Here is a 21,668-nt window from a genome sequence, read left to right on the forward strand (position 1 = left end):
GATTTTTTCCGCATTACTGCCCATCTCTTCCCAGAAGTGTCATAATGTCAGAAAGTGCTACTTCAAAATTTTACTGCAATTGGAAAGATCAATTTTACTGCAATTGGTCAGAATCATCAGATATGTATGTGTTGGGGGCTCTACATTTGTACTACACAACTGCCAAATTTGGTACAGGTCACTTACATCTTATGCAGGGGTTATGTTCTGGAGATGGCACATATGCATAAAAACATGTGTACTCAAGCCACCCCTTGTAAGCACCCACTTGCAAGTATTCTGACATTCCAGAACTGGCACACTAAACAGCGCGCGCGCGCACACACACACACAGCAGAGAGCTTTTAAGCTCTCAGGCTTGCTTACCGGGCCCTGGGAGTGTCACAAAATCTTGCAGGGCTGTCTGAGATCTTGCAACAAGCCTCCCAAAGCCTGGTGAGCAAGTTTTAAGAGCTTAAAATCTCCTTCCGTTCTGGGAAATCCTGCGCAAAAGAGCTTTTAAGCTCTCCGCCTCCCATACATTTTATTTGTGTGATGTCAACCAACCAGCCGTCAGTTGTGGAAAGATGAAGTTGCACAAGTTAAATGTGCATAAGTTGCAAGTTACTTTATACTAGGCACATAATCCGTCATTCTGAGGTTGCTTCATTTGACTTAAAAGTGTGCCCTGAAGACACCAGGGAGGCATGATGACAAAAGGGAAGAGATGGATATGACAGCAATCTGATGTTAAGTTGATAAAGATTAATAGCATATCCAGTGGTGGTGATTGTTCACAGAAGGCTCTTTTGATCCAGCAGAGGTTTCCATGAGGGCAATGTCCACCAGTTCACCCTCCACACTGTTCCTGAGGGTCTCTCAGCTCTGGAGCAGATAAGAGGGGCTACAGTGCAAAGGGAGAACTGATGGAAATTGTCTTCCCTTTACCCTTATATTGACTGAAGCCTCCACTGGATCAAAGAACCAGGACAGAATTGGCTACAACAAAGAAATGGAGGTAGGGTAGTGGCTGAACATAGTTTCAGGCAGGCAAGGCAGACCAGTGGAGTATGCTGTGCAAGAGAAGCTGCAGCACATTTCTTTTTCTGAATTACAATTGGAGACAAGCTCCATTCTTGCACTCAGAAATTTACTTGGACCATCTTCAGGATTGTGCATGCCACCCCTTAAGGACAGGCTTTTCAAAAATTTTGTCTGCATCTGGAATGATTGAATCATTCAGTCACATTCATATATGATCTAGAGATGCAGACAGAATTACCCACCCCCAGTGGAGGATGATTGGAGACATGGCTAGAACGTGAATCATTTGGGCACAGCAGGGAACCATCTATGTGGGTGCTTAGGTTTCACAGGAGCCTTTTAATTAACAGCAATGTGCAGGTTGGGTGTTAACATCTCCATAGGTTATATACAGTGGGCGCTCAGGTTGCGAACGTGATCTGTGCGGGATGCACTTTCACAACCCGCTGCGCATGTGCGGGTTGCAATTTGGCACTTCTGTGCAAGCGCAGTTTAGCGGTTCTGCACATGCGCGAGCACCGAAACCCGGAAGTAACCCATTCCAGTACTTCCGGGTTTTGGCGCATCCGTAACCTAAAAACGCGCAACCTGAAGCGTCTGTAACCTGAGGTATGACTGTAATTCAGATTTGTAGCACACGGCACACAAACCCTTGTTTCATGATAACTGTTTATGAATGCACAACATTTATTTTAAAGCCAGTGCCATAAGCACATTGGTCCTCCTTAGCACAATACATTCTAATGGCTTTTTGTTACATAGCTTGCAAAGGAGCTTGTCCCCCTGCATTGTTCAAGCAGCAACATACCTAATTGCGAGGGAGCAACTATGCTGCTTATGATAACTATTCTAATGGCAGCTGAAGTCCAGCTTTCATTCCTGAAATCTCTAGTTCCTTATTACTGCAGCCTCCCTATAAACATGAATGGTAGTTTGACAAGTGTGCAGTCATGCTGATGTTTACGTGAAATGTGGCAGAATCTAAAAAATGGCACAGGATCCTGCAAACATGCTTTTATTCTTTAAATAGCTAGTTTCTGGTTCTCATGGTTATGGATATATGCTTAAATGCAGACATGCTGTGGCTGTTAACAGTTGCCATTGCATATGGTGCAAGCAGTGTTAGAAATTCAGATATATCAGCTATTTGCCAAAATGCGCCTTAAACATAGGTTATGGTCACCATAGCAGAATGTCTAGTTGCTTTTTTAAAAATACGATTTTTTTCATTTTACCTGTGAGTCATTTTGACTTGCGCAGCAGCGGCAACAATTTTACTTGAGTCGCACAGGGTGCTGTTTTGACTCACAGTGGCAGTTTTACTCTCGAGTCTCAGCCACCCTTAGTGATGTTAAATTCTTGAGAATAATCTTTTGGAGAATATTCTTGATTAATGAGAATATTCAAGAATTTTCTTTTAAAATAGAATATTCATTTTAATGCACTGAAAGTTACATAATTAGTTAATATAAATGTTTCTTCATGGGTAAACTTGTTCAGATGGCAACCAAAAACTGTACAGATGCTCTTGTACAATGGGGCAATGCAGCGAATTCATTCTTTGATTTTTTTTTAAACCAAACTTGAAATTGAAAATTCAGTGTGAATGACTCAGGTTAATCACTAAGCCTGCCACTAACTGTATATTTACCATCAACTTTTAATAAGCATATCCACATGGTACAGTATTTTCAGTGCAACACTAATAAAATCAATATATAGTTTAAAATAAACGTTATAATTTCCAGAAAAATAATCAGTAATGACAAGTTACATAACATCAGAAACGCAAATTACTGTCTGCTTAGATAAGTAAGGCAACACACAACATATTTAAATTATAACTGATAAATTGTCACAAGAAAGAAATGTATGTGAAAAATGGGCTTTAAGTAACAAGTCTCAAATGTTTATAAATTTATATTGATTCTTCAAACATCCTAAGAGGATAAGTCACCATCTTCGTCTCCACTGGTAGCAGAGCTTTCAGTTCCACACTGATCATCTGCGAGATCATAGAACGAAGTTGATGGTTGTGTAAAATTCAATGAGCTTGTTAGAAGCTGTGCTTTCTTCTCTGCTAGGAGTTTTAAGTTATGAGCTACATATGTCTCTGTCTTTTGCTGAATGAATAAGTTCATAAGTACTGAAGCTATGTTCTGTCGCAGCTGTCGTTGGTGGCATATTTAAAATGTCCACATCCACTCTGCTAAGCTTTGAACCAAAGCATGTTCCTTTCCACCAATCCACTGCATCCACTTTTTCAACCGATTTCAATACATATGACTTGCTAAAAAAAACTTCCTTAGCACAATATGCTGCCACTCTGCCAAAATATCTTGTGCATCATTTGGTGCACTTGCTGATATTTTGAGATCACTGAACTTGGTATCTTGAATTTGTTCATCTCTTGTTAATGAACACCATTATACTTGGGATCAAGGATATTTGCAGCAAAGGATATTTGCAGCTGTTAAGCATAATTCTATATGCCTAGGTACTTTAAGTGTATAAAGCATTAAAGCTACTTTCTGTAAATAAATAAATAATAAAAATCGCACTGTATGGCCCAGGGTATAGAATTACTAAGAATAAGGTCACACCAAAATAGAAAAAAGGCTTTTACATATAGTTGAAATACATATGAATTCAAATGTTCATCAAATTAAATGAATAGCTTTTTAAAAACAAAAGTTTTCTGTAGCTCACATTTCAGAACTGCCAATGGTGAATGACATAATGCCCAGCAATGGAACAGGATAAAAAAATAATAATTATTATTCATTAGTTACACTGGCAGTATCAAAGCTTGTCTTACTATTTACTAGATTTTTAAATTGTGGGTTGTAAAACTGGTTATTACACCAGAATTAACAGTTTGTGGAGAATATTCTCTGGAGAATATTCTCACCTGACATCACTAGTCGCCCTATTACGCAACCATACAACTCTTGGTTGCAGTTAAGCCATGCCAAGTTGCAAAATTCACCTGGTGCCTGGGGGTATTTCATACACTGGGTGCATGGTGTCAATGCAAGTCTCTTACCGCTTACTTGCTTCTGCATTGGAATGCTTGCTCACCAATCAAAACCAATTGTGGGTCTTCCTCCACTCCATGTCTTCCTCTTCCCAACAGCAAAAGGAGACAGTAGATGAATTACTGGTTTGATACCGCAGAGTTTATAGTGAAGTAAGATTAGTTCAAGTGTGGTATTTGTTGTATTCTGCATTGCACTAGTCTTCACAGTGAATATGGGAAGTATCCAAGGTCCCCCAGCCCTCTGAAGCATATTTTAAGGGTGCATAAAGGCCTGGAGAGAATTGTTGGGGGGGGGGGGGATTTTGTTGCACAAGCAGACATTTATTGCATGAGTGAAATGGCAGCAGTGGATACAAGTGAGTGCAAAAGAGAAGAGCAAAATATTTTGGATTGTATGCTGAAGAAAGAAGCCATGACAGCTGTCACTCTGAAAATAAATACTATTAGTTATTTTAAGTGTGAATTTCTGCAAATTGAGGAAGATTTTGCTCCATAGTGACAGTCTTTTCAGTAAGCCCCACCCTGTGAGGAAAGGATGGGCTTATTTTAGACTTGCTTGTAATGCCAAGAATCAGAAGCAGTAGCTGGTAGTTGGAAAAGCGAAGGACAGGAGAAAGCTTTGTATACAGCTTTGCCCTTTCTAGCAACTCTTGGTTTTTTTTCTTCATTCTTTGCAAATTTTAAATAACTTGTGTAAGATTCAGTGAAAAGAAGCACATAGTAGGGTTATGGCAGAAGGTGATCCCCCATCCCCGCCTCTTCTGAAGGTCAGGGGAACCTGCTGAAAGGGAAATCCTCAAGGCTGTCTTGACTGCATGAAATGTCAAGTGTTGGGTGTATTGATCTGTTGCTTTTCGTGGTATAGTATGTTGCATTGCTGCCCGTTCAGAAGGCTCCATGGAGCCATCCTTTGGTACAGTTTTTAAAATAAATCCAAAAGCCTTGCTAAACTGCAATCCCAGAATTCTTTATGGGAAACCATGATGGTTAAATTGGTGTTAAACTAATAAACTGAATAGTTTCCCCATCACCCCTTTCTCCCACTCCCTGAATGCAAGGTATATCAGAAGACGTTCAACCTGTATATCGGGGTGGTGGTGGCTTCTCCTCAGGTTTCCATGTATTACAGGCAGCTAATAGCCATGTTCTTTCATCATAATATATGAAATAAAATCTGACCAGCCAGTATGAAAATTGTCTATTGCAAAAAAATTCCTCCTTGCTCTCAGCTCATGGGTTAATTTTCTCTATCGGGGCAGGTTGACATGCTTGAGATACCCATTCCAAAATTAAGTTGACAAATAAAGAATTTACTAGTCTAAAGTGTTTTCACTGGAACTGAAATTGATTTTATGAGAGCAGTTTGACCATAGTTTACCCAGTGAACTTTACATCTGTTTGTAAGCCAACAACAAGCCACAGTTCAAGTTGTGGCTTGTTCGCCATTAACTATAGTTAAGCCCAAGGGCAGGGTTCACACATAAAGCTAAGTGGTGGTTTAATAACCACTGTTTAATAAACCATGGCTTAGGGTTGCATGAGAGAAGCAGGGCAGTATTCCTAGTGCAGGTGTCGGCAAGGCTTACTGGGCATGGGCCGGATCACTCCCATGGACATCCTCCGTGGGCCAGATCGGCACAGCACGATGCAGGAAATCTCATCTGCGCATGTCCGCAGCACCGGAAATCGCGTCTGCGCATGCCCAGATGCCGAAAATCACATCTGTGCAGAAGCGATTTTTGGCGCCGCAGGCATGCGCACATGCAATTTCCGACGTCTGGGTATGCGCAGACACAGTTTCTGGAGCCGCAGAAGAGAGTCCCCATGCTGTGCTACACCAGTTTAGCGCAGCACGCAGGGACTTGCCGAGAGGGCGGCTCGGTTTGGGGTGGCTCATGGGCCGGTTAAGCGACCCTCGTGGGCTGCTTTCGGCCCATGGGCCTTAGGTTGCTGACTTTTGTCCTGGTGTATAATATTGGCACCTTCTCCCCACCCCAATCCCTTTCCCTAATGGTCCCTAGCACAGAATTCACCTTTTTCACAGCTGCTGCACACTGGGTCAACATTTCATTGTGCCATCCGCCATGACCTCAAGAGCATTCTTCGTTAGTCACTGTGAGTTTGGCCCCTTCAGTATGTGTGCATTTAGGATATTTGCGCCAATGTGTATCTCTTTACACTGAACTGCATTTGTCATTCTCTCAATTTGGATATGGCTTTTAAGAGTCCTATTGGGTTTCATCATCGTCATAAAAAAATTGAAGCAATCCACCATCCTGGCTACTTCACTTAACCCTTAAGTCCACAAAATTTAGGAACTTAAGAAAAGGCATCAATCCTAATGCAGATGTTTGAGGGGCTTCATTCCTTCGCGCTCTAAAGTGGGATGATTGTTTAGTTATTCCTATTCCTGTTCTCTAATCAATTATCAGTCCATAGGATAATCTGTTCTCTTATCCCATTACTGCTTAATGCAGGCGTAGGCAAACTCAGCCCTCCAGGTGTTTTGGGACTACAAATCCCATCTTCCCTGACTACTTGTCTTCTTAGCTAGGGATGTAGTCCCAAAACCATCTGCAGAGCCGAGTTTGCCTATTCCTGGCTTAAATGTACTCAGGGACACTGTATACTTGGGGCTTTTAATAATTCCTTGATATATCCTGTTTTATCAGTGATTTGTTGTTTGATAGTTTACAAACTTTTAAAAAATATTTTGTAGGTATCAAAAAATACGTTGTTGGCTTAATTATCAAGACTTCATCCGATCCATCATGTGTTGAAGTAAGTGAGATTTCTCTAAGGGACTGGAAAGTGGGCTTCTTTCTGATGAAGTGAAACCAGGCCCTAACTCTTTTTTCTTTGCTTCCTCTAGAAAGAGAAAGTATACATAGGGAAGTTAAACATGATTCTTGTTCAGGTAAGTTTCGTCTCTGACCTAAAAATACTAGTTATGAAGGTTTTATCAGAAGAAAACTAATCTTATACCACATGGGGTTCTCATGCTTTGCAGATACTGAAACAAGAATGGCCAAAACATTGGCCAACATTCATCAGTGACATAGTTGGGGCCAGCAGGACGAGTGAGAGCCTTTGTCAGAACAACATGGTGATCTTAAAACTGCTTAGTGAAGAGGTGTTTGACTTTTCCAGTGGACAAATAACTCAAGTAAAAGCCAAACACTTAAAGGACAGGCAAGTAGTGTTCCCACCCCCCATATACTGTACCTAAGTGTGCTGTTGCTCATCTGTTTTATCCACCAGCTTTCCTTGCAGATATTTGGAGGCAATATATTGCAACTGCCTCTTTCCCTAAACTCTAAACAGAGCTTATATGTCTCTTAAGTTTGTGATGTAGAAATAAAACAATTTTGCAACTTGTGCTCTTAAAAGATAGACTTCAGAAGCAATACAGTAAGCCCACAACTTACATGGGGGTTTCGTTCCGGGGATCGTGCCTAAAGCCAAAATTGTATATAGTCCAAGAACACATTGGGTTCAATGGTGGGTGGGATTGCCAAAGTCTCTTTTCCCCTGGATATTTAACTATTTGCCAAGCGTGCAAGCTGAATATGCACAAGTTAAATGCATGTAAGTTCCAGGCTTACTGCACATATCTGCAGGTTCTTGCCTTTGCTTGAATTGGTACTTTGTAATCTGCTGGTGTTTGCTTGGGCTATCCTGCAAAACCTCTAAAGTAGTAACAAAAGTCTTTGCAGTAGTATGACGTATTAAACATGGTAGAGGCATTTTATATTGCAACTTTTAATGTTGCATTTTAGTCTAATGTTTTTTTATTTGTTGGAAACCACCCAGAGTAGCTGGGGCAACCCATTCAGATTGGCAGAGTACAAATAATAAAATTGTTGTTGTTGTTGTTAGTTGCTGATTTTTTTTCTCTATTTCTTCTAGTATGTGCAATGAGTTCTCTCAGATATTTCAGCTGTGTCAATTTGTGATGGTAAGCTTTATTGCAATATAATCTTTGTAAAATTGTCACATTATTATAAAGACAGATTTGCTTATATGTAGCTTTGTTAACAGGAAAACTCTCAAAATGCTCCCCTTGTTCATGCCACTTTGGAAACTTTGCTTCGATTCCTCAACTGGATTCCACTGGGCTATATTTTTGAGACCAAGCTGATCAGCACGCTAATATACAAAGTGAGTATTTCCTCTAAACTAAATAGCCACGTGGTGGCACCGTGGTCTAAACTACAGAGCCTAGGACTTGCCAATCAGAAGGTCAGCGGTTTGAATCCCTGCAACGGGGTGAGCTCCCGTTGTTCGGTCCCAGCTCCTGCCCACCTAGCTGTTCGAAAGCACGTCAAAGTGCAAGTAGATAAATAGGTACCGCTCTGGCAGGAAGGTAAACGGCATTTCTGTGCGCTGCTCTGATTCACTAGAAGCAGCTTAGTTATGCTGGCCACATGACCCGGAAGATGTCTGCGGACAAACGCTGGCTCCCTCAGCCTATAGAGCGAGATGAGCACGTAACTCCAGTGTTGTCCGCAACTGGACCCTAATGGTCAAGGGTACCTTTACCTTTTACCTAAATAACCACTGAGAGGGAAAATGGGGTGCTAATTGTAGCTAGTAAGTGAGTACCTAACTTCTATGCATATTTTTTCTTTTACAGTTTTTAAATGTCCCTATGTTCCGAAATGTCTCCTTGAAGTGCCTCACAGAGATTGCTGGTGTCAGTGTAAGTCAGTATGAGGAACAGTTTGTCACACTCTTTACCTTGACGATGATGCAGCTGAAACAGGTAATTTTTCCTCCTCCTCCTCCCAAACTTATATTAAGAGTGGGTGGCAGTTCTTACTCTGAAGCAGTTGGTTCCTCTCAAATTCTTCAACTGGATACCAAGAGTTCCAGTGCAGGCAACAACTTGTTCATTGGAAGTAAATCTTATGGAATCCCAGTATTCCCCACCCCACCCCCCGTATGCAACATTCAAGGAGTTAATTAATCTTATCGGTGGATCATATGCCAAGTTGTGCAGAAACGTCCATGTGGGGTGAAACCCCATTGATCTATTTATAGCAGCAATCCAAAGTGAAGTGGGCCAAAGTGTGTGTAGTTGATGACACCATTGGCATCTACATGACTGCCAGATTATAATTTTGAGTTCTATTGTTCTTAGATGCTTCCTTTGAACACCAATATTCGACTTGCATACTCCAATGGAAAAGACGATGAGCAGAATTTCATCCAGAATCTCAGTTTGTTTCTCTGTACCTTTCTGAAAGAGCATGGTCAACTTATAGAAAAACGTTTAAATCTAAGGGAGACATTAATGGAAGTAAGTTTTCCCAGTTTGCTTGCTTCTTATTTGTATGTGTTGTTGTTTTGGTGTCCTCTGTATCTCATCGTCTTTACTGAAAAGTAAGTTGGGTCAAGAACTGAGTAAAGCATGAGGGCAGACTTAACTTGGATTAGTAGACAGGGTAAATTTGTGTCTCAAATGTGAGCTCCTTTGTCAGCTGCACGGTTGGCTTGGTCCTAGTATTTGTGTTTGGGCTGTGCAGTTCTCAAAGGGAGTTCTCCAGCATTTCTAGTCTAGTAATCGTTTACCTTGTGAAATAGAGCTCTTTCTCCTGCTGTCAGTACTTAGTGCTGACACAATGCCAGTTGCCCTTTTGTATTCATTCTAAGGATGTGAACTTGTGTTTTTTTGGCCGAGAACTTAGTCAAAAGCATTTTTGAGATGCTCCACCAAAAACTGATCAGATGTTAAAGTTGCCAGTTTTTATATATGCTTAGCCCTTTCATATGTCAATTAAGTAATCACCATAAATTTGCTTTAGGCCCTTCATTACATGCTGCTGGTATCTGAAGTTGAAGAAACTGAAATCTTTAAGATTTGTCTGGAGTACTGGAATCACCTGGCTGCTGAACTATATAGAGAGAGCCCATTTTCAACATCTGCTTCACCATTACTTTCGGGGACTCAGCATTTTGATGTTCCTCCCCGGAGACAACTTTATCTTCCTGTTCTGTCTAAGGTAATAGGAATCTTGCAACTTGCTTATAATCTCTGTCATAGTTGGGCTTAATCATTCTTCTGAATGTCTGGTGGCTTGATTTATTCAGAAGCAGTTCCAAAATCATTTCATAGGAGTTTACTGCTTCAGCTCGTAAAGTTTGGGCTTATTTCTCTTAATAATAATAATAATAATAATAATAATAATAATAATAATAATAATAATAATTTATTATTTATACCCCGCCCATCCAGCTGGGTTTCCCCTAGTATTGTGAAAAATATTAGGTGGGCTTTCATGGTTCATGGCGCTTAAAATAAAAACAGTATCAATCCTTTATAAAGTCACAAGGTAAGAAGCCTGCTTGCTGCAGTCAGATGACATTAATTGGAATGTGTGCCTGCCTCATGGTGAGTGCACCTGCTGCTTGTTAAAAAAAATAAGTGTAAAGATATTTAGCAATATTCTTGTACGGAAAAACTTAGCAATATACAATTTGTGTGTGTTTCTCTGTCTCCCCCCCTTTCAAATATAGGTGCGGTTGTTGATGGTTAGCCGCATGGCAAAACCAGAGGAAGTGCTTGTTGTAGAAAATGACCAGGGGGAAGTTGTCCGAGAATTCATGAAAGACACAGATTCTATCAATTTGTACAAAAACATGAGAGAAACACTAGGTAAGTTAAAAAATAGTTGTCTGCAACTGCTTGATCATCCCAGGGCCATAAATGTGTCTTGTAGTCCTTTGTAAACGATTTAATGCAGATTTGTTCTACATTCTTCTGTCAACTATGATTTTAATTTCAGGTACTGCATGCAGTCCTTATTAGATAAAGTCTTTATGATATTAGCTCTGTCTTGGTGGTCATCCTGTGCTTGGAAAATTAGGTCACAAATGCCTACAGAAGCCTAGCCTAGGAGACCAACTAGGGCTTATATTGCTTTTAGAAAAATCTAGCTAATGCATGCTTAATATTAACTCTATTTTTTAAGCATAGATTTTTCTCTGAAACCCTGAGAATATGTAATCCTCATTTTCATAGATGACCAATTTTTCTTTTTCTAGTTTACCTTACCCATTTGGATTACGCAGATACTGAGCGAATAATGACAGAGAAACTTCACAATCAAGTAAATGGTACCGAATGGTCATGGAAAAATCTAAACACTCTATGTTGGGCCATAGGCTCAATCAGTGGGGCAATGCATGAAGAAGATGAGAAAAGGTTTCTTGTAACAGTAATAAAGGTATTTATTAAGTTTCTACACTGCTCTTCATCTGAGGATCACAGGGCAGTTTACAATATGAAAACACAAAAATATGTAATATAGGAACAAAGAAAAACACGACCCAGCCACCCCCACCCCCACACAGTTTAAAAGGCCATCAATTAATTAGCCAAAGGCCTGGGAGAAAGAGAATGTTTTTGCCTGGCACCTATATGTAACAAATGTGCCGTGTGAGCCTCACCGGGGAAAGTATTCCACAAATGGGTAGCTACCGCAAAAAAGACGCGTTCTCATATTACCATCCTCTGGACCTCTTGTGGAGGAGGCACACAGAGAAGGGCTTGAAATGATTATCTCGGTGTCCGGGTTGGTTCATATGTGGAGAGGTGGTCCTTGAGGTACTGCGGTCCTGAGCCATTTCGGGCTTTATAGGTCAAAACCGGCAGTTTGAATTGGGACTGGAAACTAATTGGCAGCCTGTGCATTCAGGCCAGGATTGGTGTGATGTGCTCAAACATGGGCGCTGAATTCTGCAGCAGTTGAAGTTTCTAAACCATCTTCAGAGTCAGCACCATGTATAGCTGTCAGGGGCTCAGGAGCAGAGGCACAGGGGAGAGAGGGGATGGAGAGCGAAGGGGAAGAATCTGAGGGCAGCGTAGGGGAGTATGAAAGTGGCCCGAGAGATTCCATGAGTCTCTCCAGCGAATCAGAAGATTCCCAGAGGGGGGCGCCGATGGCCAGGGCAAGGGGGGTCCCAGGGGGGACACACCAGAAGCAAGGGGCCAGCGGGGACTCCCAAAGCAGCAGCGGGAGAGCAGGACCAGCTCCTCCACCAGAGCGTAGTGAGGGGGAAGAGTCACATGTATCAGGGCCAGCTTCTCCTCCAGCAGGGAGAGAGGATGAGTCAGGCGTGGCCACGCCTCCATCGCAGAGTGAGGGAACGGAGGGAGAGTCAGGTGCAGCTAGCCTCCCCGAAGGGGGAAGCAGTGACAGGAGCAGTGTAACGGTCAGGAGGAAGGTGGCCGGCTGGGCGCGCGCGCCAAGTTCGAATGTACAGGCGCGCGGGACAGCAGGAAACCCGGATGGGGGACCAGGTCCTAAAGCCCGCCGGAGGCAGGGGGAGGACTCAGGAGACTCAGCGTCAGAAGAGTCTAGGAGAGGCGAGACCCCAGCGGACAGGCGGGCCCAGAGGAGAAGAGAGCAGAGGAAGAGGTGGAGCAAGGCTAGAGTCTTAAACTGGTGTCTGGGGGGAGGAGACTCAGACGGAGCTTCGGCGGTCTAGAGTTTGAGACGTAGAGCTGCGCGCCGCGGCTGTGAAAGCGAAACTGAGCTTCAATAAAGACTGTTTTATATAACAACGAACTGGCGTTGGTCCTTTGTGAGCTGGGACCTAGGGCAGCTCTGACAATAGCATTTAGCTGGATAGAGAAATGTTAGTAGCTCTTGGGGGAAGCAAACCAGATTTTCCAGAAAGAGATGCAACATAGTCTGTTTTAAAAAGCAGTATCTGAACAAAAGTTCTAGGGAATGCTAATCTTACCAGTGGCCAGAGTTAACTCCAGGGAAGGCGGGATTTCATAAAGGTAACACGCAGCTTCTGTTGCTGATGCAGCCTCAATTATTGTCTTGGAATCAACACACTTAAATGTAGACATGCTAGTGGCAGTTCAAATAAAATAACTGAAGTTATTTTAAGACTTGCACAACACCTTTTGATGGAAGATCCTCAAGGCAACTTGCAATAGATTGTAATAATGCAAAAGAACCCCATCAAAACACAAACACACACACACACACACACACACACATCCCCTTAGCGGGGGCCAGAGTGTGCTTCCCTTCTATTTGAAAAAAGGAGAAGCCTGTACGGTAATGCAGGCATTTATTGAAAAGAAAAATGAGGACTTTGTAGAGGTTTTATAAAATATTCTGGATGATGCAAACTGTGAATGGAAAAAATGCTTTCAAATTTAACTTCTAACAGTGCAACTCCATAATTCATTCATTCATTCATTCATTCATTCTTTCTTTCTTTCTTTTTGTAGGACCTTTTGGGACTTTGCGAGCAAAAGCGAGGGAAGGATAATAAAGCTATTATTGCATCCAATATAATGTATATAGTAGGGCAATATCCAAGGTTTCTGAGAGCCCACTGGAAATTTCTGAAGACTGTTGTTAACAAGCTGTTTGAATTTATGCATGGTAATTTATCTGGAATTCTCACTTTGTTTTCACAGTAACAAATATTTCTTGCGATCTAAATTTTGAAATAGTTAACTGCTTTTGATCCTGGACTACCTTAACGTTATAGGACTTTGAGAAGCAGGAATGTGTTCATTTGACTCAAGATTCTGAGTAGCATCTCTATTCCAATTTCATTTCCTTAAGCCCCAAATAGAAGACACCAAAATATTACTTAAATTTAGGAAAGAGAAATAGGCCAACTTTTCAAAGATTTCTGTGGAAAGATGAAACCTGAGAAACAGCAGCACGTTGTATACAGTAATTTTTTGTATCCACAACTTTTCTCTTGCTCTGCTATAGAAACCCACGATGGTGTCCAAGACATGGCTTGCGATACTTTTATAAAAATAGCGCAGAAATGCCGCAGACACTTTGTTCAAGTCCAGGTGGGAGAGGTCATGCCATTCATTGATGAGATCCTCAACAACATTAATACAATCATTTGTGACCTTCAACCACAACAGGTATGTCACTCAACTTTATAAAAACAGGAATATAGAACCTTGGGCCTGAGGGTGGACACATCTGTTGCTCTGTCAATTTTGCCTCTGCCCACTGATAATGTAGCCCCTATAAGGTTTTGACCTATAAGGAAGTGCAGCCTTTGAGCTGATAGTTTCTCCACCCCTGACTTAAAATGAAAGATGTATGGAGAAAGCTTGGAATGAATTTTGTGTCAGTGTTCTGGATATGAAGAAGCTCTTGCACTCACAGAAGAGCACTTTTGGACTTAAAACAGTGGTTTTGGACCTTTTGGGACACATGTGCATGGTACAAAGCAGAGGCAAGCTGCAACTGGCTGATTTGCTGTTAGGTTCTCCTCTGCCCAAAATAGTCCTGTAGCATTCACATCTAGATAGCTATATAAATGCCAAATTTTCTGCATAGTAATGTAGGTGGTCTTTGTTCCATAGTGGGAAATCCGACTCCTTGGTGCACTGTTAGCCTAAGTTCATGTGTGCTCTAAATTTATTTGTCAACCTTTTAAGTTGTGTTTTTAGGTTGTCCTTAAAAAGCCCTACTTATTTTTGAGCAATAATTCATATGTTTTAGAAGAATATGCAGCTTCACCGTTGAACAGATAATTTAAATAAATGCAATTGTTTTAAATACCAGTCTGAAATGCATGTATAGGCTTACCATATTTTAGCATATTCAGCTATATGTTTTGGTACATTTGATACCTCAACTAGGTGCATACTTTCTACGAAGCAGTTGGATACATGATTGGAGCACAGACTGACCAGACAGTACAAGAGCATTTGATAGAGAAATACATGTTACTCCCTAATCAAGTATGGGACAGCATAATTCAACAGGCCACAAAAGTAAGTATATTCTCTATTGGGTTTCCTTTATTTTGAACCTACGGAGACACTTGCACATGTGAGCGTGTCATGTGAGCCACCACAAAATGGCTGCCATGAAGGCTTGACCAGCCACAAAATGGCTGCCATGGCAGTGGTCACCCAAATCAGTGATGCTTCAAAAAAATTACTCCCAATTTTCAAAGGTTTTATTGCCCCGAGTTGTGTAAAGTTACATGAGCTACTTCATTCCATGTATGGGTGTAAAACACATTAATTTTACTTTCAGTTTTACCGTTTGGACTCGTGTAACTTGCAGTTTCTGCTTCGCCATAGCAAAATTGTAGCAGCCTTCATAGAGCATAGTGGACAAAAGGAGTATATATTTTTTTCCAGTTCACAGAAGGCTGATGAAGCATGTCATTACTAGCTTTATGCATATCGTTTGGAACCATCCTTTGGTGGGCAGTGCTGAAATTGACCTGCCTTCTAAGACTCTGGTGGAATTCTATGGAGATGTGGTGCGAAATATGAGAACATTTGCTATGTGTGTGAAAGAGGCATCGGCTAATTTGGCTAAAGGCAGCCTTCTTAAGCACTGCCCCGCCCCAAACTTACAAGCTGCTACCACCCTCCTAGTAAGCAAAATGCAGGCTGGGGGGGGGGGGAAATTGAGCAGGTTACAAATGCAGCTGATAGAAGAACCACCCTGGGATCTACTGGTATAGGGTGGTATCCAAATGTAATTAATGAATTAATAGAAAAGGCATGGCTTCATCAGCCTGCCATTTCTGCGCTGGGAATGGAGGAATGGAATTCTGTCTCTCTCCCCACCCCCACCCCCCCAAACTAGCAGACTATTTTCATGCTGGCCATGGAGGAGGAGGATAATTAATTTATTACTATTACTATTATAACATTTAGTTTTAACGTAGTGTTCTATGTGACATGCAACACAGATAAAATGATAGAATAAAATACCGAATCAAGTAGCAGGAAATATATGGTTTCCTTCTGTTCCACAGAACGTTGATATCCTAAAGGACTCTGAAACTGTTAAGCAATTGGGAAGCATTCTGAAAACAAATGTGCGGGCGTGTAAAGCTGTTGGGCATCCCTTTGTGATTCAGCTGGGCAGAATCTACTTGGATATGCTGAATGTGTACAAGTGCCTCAGTGAAAACATTTCTGCAGCTATTCAGGCAAACGGTGAGTATTACTGGCTTTAACATAAGTATTTGGAGTATGCAGAGGCTTCGCGGGCTACCCCAGAAGCCAGAACTTCTAGCTTCTGCCTTAGCGGCGCGAAGCCTCCGCAGGGCAGCAGGCAGCCTTCATCCTGCTGCCCTGTGGAGGCTTTGCACGGCTATCCCTGGCTTTTGCGGGAGGTGGGGCAAGGGACAGAGCGTGCGGCTCTGTCCCTTCCCCCACCTCCCAGAAAAGCCCCCAAGAGCCACGCTCCCTTTAAAGAGTGTGCGGCTCTAGCGGGAGGTGGGGGGAAAGCCAGGAGGTTTGCTTTCGCTGAAGCCAGGACTGCAAGAGGGATCGGTGCGCACCGATCCCGCTTGCTCTCCTGGCTTCAGGGATAGCCCCGCAAAGCCTCCTGAGCGAAGAGGGGGGAGCACGCCCTCTTCGCTCAGGAGGCTTTGCGTTGCTTTCTTATTTCTTGTTTTCCTCCCCTAAAAACTAGGTGCATCTTATGGTCTGGTGCGTCTAACAGAGCGAAAAATATGATAGCTTGGGTAAAAGACATGGATGAAGTGATGGAATGGTTTATGTTGTTTGAAAAGCAAAGGGTGGCTAGAACAAGATTAAATTTAATGAATGAATGGGATAGGGGAACCCTTGCATGGTGTGGTCACAGAACTTACTACAACACATCAAATTGCCTTCATGAGAATCAACATGGTTTCACACAGGGAAGCATTGCAATACAACAGCAAGTGTTAAAGGCCGGACATTTTTTTGAAAGTGATGCTCCTTTTTCAGTTTGCTGGCTTTGATTGTTAAGATGGGGAGTTTCTTTAAGGGTCATACGAACTTCCACGAAGGGTTGGTGCATATGCAACTTTACCAATTCCTTAACCATTGCTAAGACAAACTTTTAACTTGCTACTAGTCTTTCTTTCTTTCTTTCTTTCTTTCTTTCTTTCTTTCTTTCTTTCTTTCTTTCTTTCTTGTTTCTGTGTTTGAAAATAGATTAACCATGGTTAAAGTCAGTGTTGAGGAAAGCCTTCACAGGATGGAGTGGGGAGGGAGGTGGGATTTGTACCAAAGATGGTATATGCTGTCCAGTAGCCGCTATAATAAAAGGGTCAGAACTTTTACCCTGAGGTAGAATTGTAGAGCTGGAAGGAACCCTGAGGGTCATCTAGTCCAACCCACCCCCCGGCAATGCAAGAATCTCAACTAAATACATGGTCCGGCCTCTGCTTAAGTTAAGACGTCAATTTAAAGTTCAAATTGATTTTTACAAGGTTTTGACAGCTGCTTGCTTTGCCCTGGATTTTATCTGCCATATTTCTGTTCGTTGTTTTTTTGGTTTTAGATGGGATGTTCTGTGGAAAGGGAGGGTAAAAATATTTTTGAATTGTTTTACAAAGTATGTATTCCTGGGTTGTAACTGACCTCAAACTCTTCCAGGAGAAATGGTTACGAAGCAACCTCTGATCAGAAGTATGAGAACAGTAAAAAGGGAAACTTTAAAACTAATTTCTGGCTGGGTGAGCAGATCTAATGATCCTCAGATGGTAAGTGGACTTCTCAAGTGTCCGCAACCTCAATGAATGGCAAATGCACACTCAAACGTATGTGTTACAGTACAACCGTTTCTCTCTCTTTAGGTAGCTGAAAACTTTGTTCCGCCTTTGCTGGATGCAGTTCTTATTGATTACCAGAGGAACGTTCCAGCTGCCAGAGAGCCTGAAGTGCTTAGTACAATGGCTATTATAGTAAACAAGCTGGGAGGACACATTACTGCTGAAATACCTCAGATCTTTGATGCTGTCTTTGAATGCACGTTAAATATGATCAATAAGGTAATTCACAAAGTCCTGCAACAAACAGGAATGCTTCGAGATTCTTCACTGCTGTGAACCACATTCAGTTGTCTCTGTTTGAAATTGTAGTGTTCCTTTTAAATGTTTGTGTGAAGAATTTATAGGCTGCAGTTCATGAAGAGGCTTGCCATGTAGTGGCTGTTAGAGCTATTCTTCTTGGAGGTGGAAATAAAATCTAAGAAGGAACCTTATAAAAAACTTAATGGTTGCCTTTCCGTAAAAAGTAAAAGCAAAATACTTAAGCCTGACACATATGTAGGGTACCTATCTCTGAAAATCTTGCCTGAATAAGCATACCAGAGCTTCAAACTGAGCAAAAAATGTTCTGACAGTTCTCCATTCATTTCATGGCTTATTGAATTCTTGCTGTATTCAGTCATTCACTGGAAGCAACTTTAAGGAAACGATTGTTTTAACCATTGTTAAAAAGTGTAGATTAAACTAGGCTAGAGTATAGTTTAAAGTTTTGGTCTGCCTCAGGTACACACTAGTGCTGAAAACTTGTAAATCAAACCATGATTTGAATTGTTTTGAAACTTCTTTCAAAATTAGGTTTGGGCTCTTGAACAACTGTGGCAGCTGTTGTGCAGCTGCTGCCCTGGATTATTTTTGTGGTGCTTCTTAAAGTAATGTGAAGTTCTAAAAATTTGTTTTGGTCAGACTATATTGTGTAACTTAACATTTATTTTTATTTTTCTGTTTTCTCCTTCCTCTGCCATTAGGACTTTGAAGAATATCCTGAACACAGAACAAACTTTTTCTTGCTACTACAAGCAGTAAACTCCCATTGCTTCCCAGCATTCCTGGCCATCCCACCTGCACAGTTCAAACTAGTACTGGATTCTATCATTTGGGCTTTCAAGCACACAATGAGAAACGTTGCAGATACAGGTGACTTATCCTAATTTTCTGAACACTTGAGTAAGTCAGCTAATTGTGCTGAACTATCCTCCTCTGCCTAGAACATGTGGGCATGTAGATTCTTAACCAGGCACCCCCAAACTCGGCCCTCCAGATATTTTTTGGGACTACAATTCCCATCATCCCTGATCCTGTTAGCTAGGGATGATGGGAGTTGTAGTCCCAAAACATCTGGAGGGCCAAGTTTTTTGGGGGGGGTGTTCTTACCTATTTCTGAAAAGAGGCTGTTCTGTATACCTGCCTAACAGATTTGAAACTTGATTTTAAGCTTCCCTCAATAATTTATGGGAATTCTATTGAGTCCAGGTTTGGTGGAGTGGACACTCCAAATGTGTCCATTCATTTTAAATTTGGTAGTAATGAGTCTGATTATTTAATTTAAATAGTGGAATTCCCAGACTGATAACTTATTTGCTTCTGTGTAGCTCATATACTTGATGTACTTCACTTGGTTTCTAAAATGCATAACTTCTACAGCGCTAAAATTTTGAATAGCTTCATGTACTTTCTTCTAGGCCTCCAGATCCTTTATACACTTTTACAAAATGTTGCACAAGAAGAAGCTGCTGCCCAGAGTTTTTACCAGACTTATTTCTGTGACATTCTTCAGCACATTTTCTCTGTTGTAACAGACACGTCTCACACTGCTGGTAAGTAATTGTGGAGTGGGATGGAAGACCTGTACGGCTTGAGCTACGGTGAGTTCAGTTGCTGTATACATTCTAATCTAAATATTACTCTCCTTTGTGCGCTTTCACCAGGTTTGACGATGCATGCATCAATTCTTGCATACATGTTCAACTTAGTAGAAGAAGGAAAAATAAGTACTCCTCTAAACCCTGGAAATCCAGTGAGCAACCAAATGTTTATTCAGGAGTATGTTGCTAATCTCCTTAAATCTGCATTTCCTCATCTTCAAGAGTAAGTGTGTTTAGAATTAAAAGGTTAAATAGAACTTGAGTGCAACTACTAGTGGTCTTAATTGCTCTTCTCTGTGTGTCTCTTTTTTTATTACTTCAGTGCACAGGTTAAACTGTTTGTAACAGGACTCTTCAGTTTAAATCAGGATATTCCTGCTTTCAAGGAACACCTTAGGGACTTCCTGGTACAGATAAAGGTATGTCTGGAATTTCCTCTCTTACTCTGAATGTATATGGGACTTCAAGTAGACTAAACCATGGGGCTTTTTTTTTTTTCTTCTTTTTTTTTGAGACCTATGTATTGCTAGTTTCTGTCATGCTCCATTGATTGGGTATGCCAAGTCAGTTGCTAGATGATTTTACAAAACTAAAGCTCTCTATTTGCTATATTGATGCTGTGAATTTTGTCATATTGTTAAAGGTAGCCAACTTCTAAAGTGCTAGGGTAACTTTAGTTTCTAGTTCCAACTTGCAGGGAGACTAATGCCCATACTTAAGGGAACAGGAGACTTGAGGATGATTGAGTCAGAGGACCAAAAATATAAGGGCAGAACTATCAGGTTATGAAAAGGGGATATGCACTAATTGTGGCATTTGCTTTCTAACATGTGAAGTCATTGTTCTGTTTCAAACATGCAGATGCCAATAAGGGTACTCTTGAGTGTGGTTTTTATTTCATTGCATAAAATTATCTCATCCATCCAAGTTCTGGAACTTTGCATCGTAACTGCCTTTCTAGCTTTTGATGATCTTTGCCGGTTGTTTGGATTATAATGGATTTTCTCATCTGCTTTATTCCCACAGGAATTTGCAGGTGAAGACACGTCTGACTTATTCCTGGAAGAAAGAGAGACAGCTCTTCGACAGGCTCAGGAGGAGAAACACAAACTTCAGATGTCTGTCCCTGGCATCCTTAATCCACATGAAATTCCTGAGGAAATGTGTGATTAAAAAATAACCAGTTGCACTGTTTTCTTTCTGTACAGCTGCTTTGTTGTAAAAGAAAACAGGACTTGGATATTTGTTGACCAAAATGATGCCAATTTGTAAATTTAAGATGTCACCTAGTGGCCCTTTTTTCTTATGTGTTTTTGTATAAGAAATTTTCTGTGAAATATCCTTCCATTGTTTAAGCTTTTTTGTTTTGGTCATCTTTATTTAGATTTGCATGAAGTTGGAAATTAAGGCATTTTAAAAATAAAAAAAAAACACTTCATGCCCATTTTGTGGCTAAGGGTAAAAGAGGCAAAACATATAACTTGTAAAGTCTATTGCAAAATTATACATTTTCCAGTTAGAACACAATTTTTTTTTTCAATTAGGGAACACTTTCTTACTAGCCTGTCCTGCAGTCTAGAAGAAAAGGGTAAATGAGTATAGTCCATCAGATTAATTGTTAGGTATAGGATGGTGAGTGCTGCATCAGACATGAGCAGCTTTTGGGCTGAGTGGCAAGGCTAGGCTTACTGGTATTTGCAAGTTGTATGGCAAGTTTGCAGCAAGATCATGTGCATATCATCCCATTGTAAAGCAACTTGGAAAAAAAAGAGTATGGGAACACAGTACAGTTAGTTATTTTTACACAGTTCTTTTGTTTTTGTGTGTGTGCTGTCGCTTTGTCGACAACAGCTTTTTGTTTTCCTCAATGAGGAGTGTTGCTCATTTGTGAGCCTTCATTAACTCGAAGTGAAATGGTTAAAATATTTATCCTGTTAGACTAGGCTGCATCTTTTTAACAAGCTCATTAAAGAAGAATTCTGGCTTTTGAGATGACTTCTACTAATTACATTGTTTACCATGCTGTAGTGCTTTAAGAACACTACTTAAAAAGCAAAATAAACTTGGTTTACATTTATTTTCCTTTCCTTGGCTTTATTCTTTTATTGGATTAAACGCTCTGATCACCTTAAAATTCAAGTAGAATTTAGAGTAGCAGAAGAATC

At 41.0% G+C, this 21,668-nt stretch overlaps 1 protein-coding gene across 3 annotated transcripts in view; it reads left to right on the forward strand.

Annotated features, from left to right (window-relative positions):
• The window catches only part of XPO1 (exportin 1), a 39,301-nt gene extending 17,721 nt beyond the window's left edge, over nt 1-21,580 (forward strand). For all 3 annotated transcript variants that reach the window (XM_028725176.2, XM_028725178.2, XM_028725177.2), the window contains 21 exons: nt 6,783-6,844; nt 6,936-6,980; nt 7,074-7,255; nt 7,973-8,021; nt 8,105-8,224; nt 8,700-8,828; nt 9,207-9,365; nt 9,871-10,068; nt 10,583-10,721; nt 11,111-11,292; nt 13,320-13,476; nt 13,819-13,982; nt 14,712-14,846; nt 15,851-16,034; nt 17,469-17,575; nt 17,669-17,863; nt 18,607-18,775; nt 19,321-19,455; nt 19,567-19,726; nt 19,826-19,922; nt 20,530-21,580. In XM_028725176.2, the coding sequence (XP_028581009.1) occupies nt 6,783-6,844; nt 6,936-6,980; nt 7,074-7,255; nt 7,973-8,021; nt 8,105-8,224; nt 8,700-8,828; nt 9,207-9,365; nt 9,871-10,068; nt 10,583-10,721; nt 11,111-11,292; nt 13,320-13,476; nt 13,819-13,982; nt 14,712-14,846; nt 15,851-16,034; nt 17,469-17,575; nt 17,669-17,863; nt 18,607-18,775; nt 19,321-19,455; nt 19,567-19,726; nt 19,826-19,922; nt 20,530-20,676 (2,915 nt within the window). In that variant the 3' untranslated portion in view covers nt 20,677-21,580. The remainder of the gene's footprint in view (nt 1-6,782; nt 6,845-6,935; nt 6,981-7,073; nt 7,256-7,972; nt 8,022-8,104; nt 8,225-8,699; nt 8,829-9,206; nt 9,366-9,870; nt 10,069-10,582; nt 10,722-11,110; nt 11,293-13,319; nt 13,477-13,818; nt 13,983-14,711; nt 14,847-15,850; nt 16,035-17,468; nt 17,576-17,668; nt 17,864-18,606; nt 18,776-19,320; nt 19,456-19,566; nt 19,727-19,825; nt 19,923-20,529) is intronic.
• The last annotated feature ends 88 nt before the right edge of the window (nt 21,581-21,668 follow it).

The sequence above is a fragment of the Podarcis muralis genome, chromosome 3 (genome assembly GCF_964188315.1).
Source record: "Podarcis muralis chromosome 3, rPodMur119.hap1.1, whole genome shotgun sequence".
Lineage (NCBI taxonomy): Eukaryota > Metazoa > Chordata > Lepidosauria > Squamata > Lacertidae > Podarcis > Podarcis muralis.